Genomic DNA, 5,334 nt, shown 5'->3' with positions numbered 1-5,334 from the left:
AAACGTCTTACTGACATAACTGGACATGATTTTTTAGAGATTTATATTATGCATTTATTCACATCAAATTTTAAATTCTACAGTGTATTACTAGCTACTAAAATAGAGTTTCTACTTTTTCGTAAAAAATACCAAACATAATCGTATAATAAAATCAAGGGCATATCCTTCTTTGAACAACGCAGTCTTGCTTCAGAAATGATACTCTATCGATCCATAAATAAAATTTTAGTGAAGCATTCCATCTTAAATCAGATGAAAAATTCTGTTCATCTTACTCGGTCAACTGTGCGTGCACAGCTTTAATCTAGTACTTTCGGACAAAAACTGTACTTTATTTATTTTACAACGATTGATAAGCAAGTTCTACAACTTATATTAATATCTCTCGTTGGCACGGATGTTAACGCGAGGGGGTCATTGGTGTGGGAAGAAGCCGGAGTACCCGGAGAGAACCCACGTGTCCAAGCGGGCGACCGCCATACCCTACCACATACCACCACTGTCGATCACGGGGATCGAACTCGGGTCGCAGCGGTGACAAGCGAGTGCATTGTCCACTACGCTACTTGAACTACTTTCGGACAATTCGAGCTGTTGCTAAAGTTGTTTTGAAAGACTGGGCTACAATATAAGTAGAAAACAAATATTGAAGATAATCAATTGAAAGAATTTTTGAGAAAAGCTTCAGAGATATTTCAAAAACCCTCCTGTTAATTTCAATGTCATTTGATGTAGAATAGGGATAGTAAATACTATGAATACTTACAGAATACGATTCAGAAACAACGAAACAATGTCACATAAAACTTTGTTCATAAATGTTGTGAATACTAGGTTATTTATTGAGCGTATGTTCGAACGATTTTACTTCTTTCCATACATAGATTTACTGAGAGACGTACTATGACTGTATTCCACTTCTATTAAGTATCCTAAGGCAAACTTACAATTGTAATTGACTGTGCATTTAATCTCATTGATACAACTGAAAGAAAGACATTACGTTGAATATTGATCAAATCAGTATCTTTTTTCAAATGACAGACATCGTACTATCTCCTCACCAACATATCAGTTACAGCTCGTGCTTGTAAACAACATGTAGTTTTCATTAATTGCACATTGCTGGTATATTCTAAAATTATGTACATGACAACATATGCTTTTTCAATAAACTTCATTGTCTTGCATATGGTAAATTATCTCGATGATATATTTCCATTTAAGAAGTTCCTGAAAATGCTAGTACTGAATATTCTTTTGTTATTCAAAAACTTACAAAATTATTGATTTATATTAGATCTATAAAAATTTAAAAGATAATGTAATGTAGAGACTGCATAAATGAAAGTGAACAAGGAACGATAACTATCAAATTATTATTGCATTTTGTATGATTTATTTTGAATTACATGTATACAAAAACGCAAATGCAAAAAAAATGAGAAAAGGTTGCAAATAACATTATAAAAAGATTGTTCCCTTTAAGGTATCAACTTGTAATGAGGTCTGACAAATCGACAAGTTCCAAACAAATGTTGATGAACGTAATTTTACATATTTTAACATAGTTTTCTCAACAAAACGAAAAAACTTTCTGAGAAGTAAGGATATTTGTCTGATAGCATGATACTAGTAAACAATCAGTCGTTATAATTATCTAATAATTCTTACTTAAGTAGTATTTAGTAAATATTAAACAGTGCTTCTTTACTAAATTGTATATATTGATACGTGTTATTGATATGTATTGATATGTAATATGTATTAATATGTAGAATGATATATAAATTATTCTTGTATTCTTATTATAGACACTAGACTTTGACCCATGCGTGCACGGGTTGACAATGCATGTGATATAGGACATTTACGCAATAGATACATCGACACACCGTATTGTTGACATATACATAACCAAGCTTTAAGCCTACAATAATGCTACTAATTTCATTACACTCTGCTTAGTTCTAATAATCTAACTGTGTCTCGGAACATTTAAAATGCCCCATATGTACCCGTTATGTAGCAGAGAATTGCAGAATCGCTCCGAAACGATTTTAGAGAAAATTAATAAAGTTGCCTTGAAAATAACAGTGAAATTATTTAAGAAATGAACTCAATGTCTATCCAAGTTATACGAGTATAACCCGGGTTGGGGCAATTTACGCTTTATAATCCGCGAAGCTGATTATAAAAAGGCGTAAATTGCCCTCACCAAGGTTATACGAGTATAACTTGGGTAGATATTGAGTTCATTCCTTATAATTTAATTTTCTGTAACTTTTTGTACAAATTGAGTCCGTTTTACTTTTAAAAATGATATTAATCTGTTCAAATTTCAAACGTCAAGCGGATTAGTACGTTTTTGACGTTGGTGCATTGTGACGTGTCTTGTGACGGGCAAACCAGGCCCCGGGGCCATAAAACTTAGATGAGCTCTCTTTTGATCTCAGTCTCACTTTTCCACAAGGAATATATAGTAGAAAAGTGAGACTTAGATCAAAAGTGAGCTTGCTAAGTTTTATGGCCCCGGGGCCAATTTGTACAAATTTAACTTAATTTTTTTATCCAATCAAATGCCGCATTGCAACCAAAATTAAATTATATAATCACATCAAACCATTTTGAGGCTGTGAATACCTATAATACATATAAAAGTTTAATTCATATAATTAAGAATTCAACACTTTTTCACCAACAATTTTTACTCGCTTCAAATTTACACACCATGTTGACATTCGGAACGCTCGGGATTTTTCATAGTAAATGCACTGTGTGTTGAAAATGAGCAATACAAGTTGGTCAATATTTTCCAAGCTGTTTTGGTGAAGTTGAAAAAGGGAGGCATAGGTCACATTACACACAAACACAGAAATCAAGATGATACAAGAAAATGTACAAAAGTGGCGAATTAGGTTAAATTTCAATATTCACCAATTTATTAGTTAGTGGTCAAAATTAATATTCTGCTTTAAATAATACATATACAGGTTATGTGTCATCCAATACATTGTTATTCTATATATAACATTATTTTTAAGACGAGGAATGTCCTTGAGTAAACTTCACACGGAATATTCTCATTTTTTGGCAATTACCCCATGTATTGAATGTGACAGAGAACCTTAGTATCTTTGTATAATATGACAGTCGTCAAAGTGCCTGATATTATAGAAAAAGTTATATAAGAGACGAAATTGATTAAACGTTACAAAAACATTGTCCAAGAGAAATATGTAAAATAAAACTGGATGTATCGAGACAAGGCACATTATGGAAATAAATGGCACAAGTTCGAGAACTTTGGGTTTTTTTTAATACACTAAACGACAGGGAAACACTAAGGAAAAGAAATAACACATTGAAAATGTGTGTAAAATAGGGAATGAAACGAGCATCAAAACATCCTAGTATTTTCACCTTTTTCAAAGGTTTTCAATCTAAAATATAAATGGATCCAATACTCCTTTCTATTTTATCGCCATTTAAGTTGTTTTGATAATTCAATGAAACACCAAATATGTTGACTTATTATTTTAAAGGAACAATAAACTTGTAAACGGCCTCGTTGCAAGTAAATAGGTATATTATATTTGTAGTCTCTTTCTCAGAAACTTAGTGCATTATTTGAGTTGAGACTTAGTGCAATTACGAATAATCCCAAGTCCCTTATATGACGATGTACCCATAGGCGATTTAAAGTTTGTATATTACCTTAAATATTTTAAGGTTTTGTGAAAAACTAATTGAATGACGAGGACGCTTGCAACCGCTGCTAATGCTAATGACTGTGTCACTAACCTCATGCTATAGGTTTTTTAGTTTTCTGAAAAGTTAAACAGTTTTTTCAATAAATATATCCTGATTTCAATTAACCAGACATACTTGAAACAGAGTCTTAAATTCTTTTCTAAGAGAGTCTATTTTCCAACCGTAGATGAAAGGGTTGATTGCAGAGTTGACGCTTGCTAGAAGGCAGACCGTGAAGATTAATGTATGAGAGGGCTCAAACTGAAACACTGTCATAAACATTACAATGACAAACGGTCCTGTAAGTAGGACCAAAAGGCTTATTATAATGCCAACAACTTTTAACGATTCAAACACCTTTTTCTTTCCCACCTCGGTGATGTAAAGCGTGTTTTCATGGCTAGTGTTAGTTGAAGTGCGATTTTGGTTATTCTCAATCTGCCAAGCAAAAGTTCTACTATATCTTTTTCGGACTCTGTTTAACGTAAATATGTAGATGATACATGTCGACAACATGATTATCATTGACATAGATCCATAGCCAGCTATAAAAGATCTAAAATTATTGCCGTAAATAATTTTTACATTGCACATTTTTATTTCTTTGGAAGTTGGTCTGATGAACCCATAATTCAGGATCAAAACTACGCTCCAGCTCAAAAAGATGATGGCGTACTTCCGTTTTCCTTGCAGAAGACGGTCGTTCCAAGGGCTATCGATAGACACCAAAAACCTATGGAAGCTGATCAGGAAGGTCTGAAACAAGGACATAAAGATGCCGACGGCAGTAATGACCACTGTCAAGATGCAAGGTACATATAACCCGGACCAAGCAGGGACAAGCAAACGAACACTAAGAATAACACCATTAAATCCGATCGAAAGATCGCATATTGACAAACAAATTACTAGGTTATGATGGCGATTTGCTCGAACGGACTTGCTCTTCAGGAAAACTAAAAGAACAGTCAAGTTTAACGTAATGATCACAATGGCTAGAAGCAATCCCATGTAGGCAATAGGTTTGGAAAATGGGTTGATTTCTGTCAAGTTGTCGGCCTTTAATTCACATTCTGTGCAGTTGCTCATTCTCATGGACTATAATATAAATCTACAAAAATAAACGACTTTCTTTCAAACAAAGCCAAGTGTAAGAATATTATTACATGTTTTCTATGTTAATTAATGCTTTGTATACGTGAAAGTGCATGTCACAAATTAATTTCATCTAGATGTGGGTCATAACTATTCCACTAGCATAACCTCATAGCAACAAATCGATTAGTACTTTTCCTAACCTAACCAGAATCAACGATTTTTGAAGACTTTTCACTTTGACCTGACAGTATTTGAATTATAATGTACTATAATCCAGATTGATATTGCCAGAAGTCCAATACCACCTTAAGGACGTTGTTTACTCAGGGTTTGAGTTCTCAAATCCGGATTGTTAAAAAGTTCAATTTCATGAGTAAAATTTGTTTAAATACAATAAGTATTTATGAAATAAATTATTATTGACATAACAATCGATATATTTACTAAATTATGGAGTTAGGCTCTGAAAAAGTTTGACTT

General features: G+C 33.0%; 1 protein-coding gene across 1 annotated transcript; it reads right to left on the bottom strand.

The window, feature by feature from the left end:
* Positions 1-2,591: 2,591 nt before the first annotated feature.
* LOC136272521 (cannabinoid receptor 1-like) lies at positions 2,592-4,924 on the bottom strand. The gene has a single exon (XM_066074211.1). The coding sequence runs from the start codon at positions 4,849-4,851 to the stop codon at positions 3,874-3,876; it is 978 nt and encodes a 325-aa protein (XP_065930283.1). The 5' UTR covers positions 4,852-4,924; the 3' UTR covers positions 2,592-3,873.
* Between the last annotated feature and the right edge of the window lie 410 nt (positions 4,925-5,334).

The sequence above is a fragment of the Magallana gigas genome, chromosome 2 (genome assembly GCF_963853765.1).
Source record: "Magallana gigas chromosome 2, xbMagGiga1.1, whole genome shotgun sequence".
Classification (NCBI taxonomy): Eukaryota; Metazoa; Mollusca; class Bivalvia; order Ostreida; family Ostreidae; genus Magallana; species Magallana gigas.
The sequence above is the reverse complement of the archived record's forward strand: the minus strand, read 5'-3'. Positions and strand labels throughout refer to the sequence as shown.

Excerpts from the sequence above, each read along its gene's own strand:
- LOC136272521 (XM_066074211.1), bottom strand. The coding sequence starts at position 4,851 with ATGAGAATGAGCAACTGCACAGAATGTGAATTAAAGGCCGACAACTTG.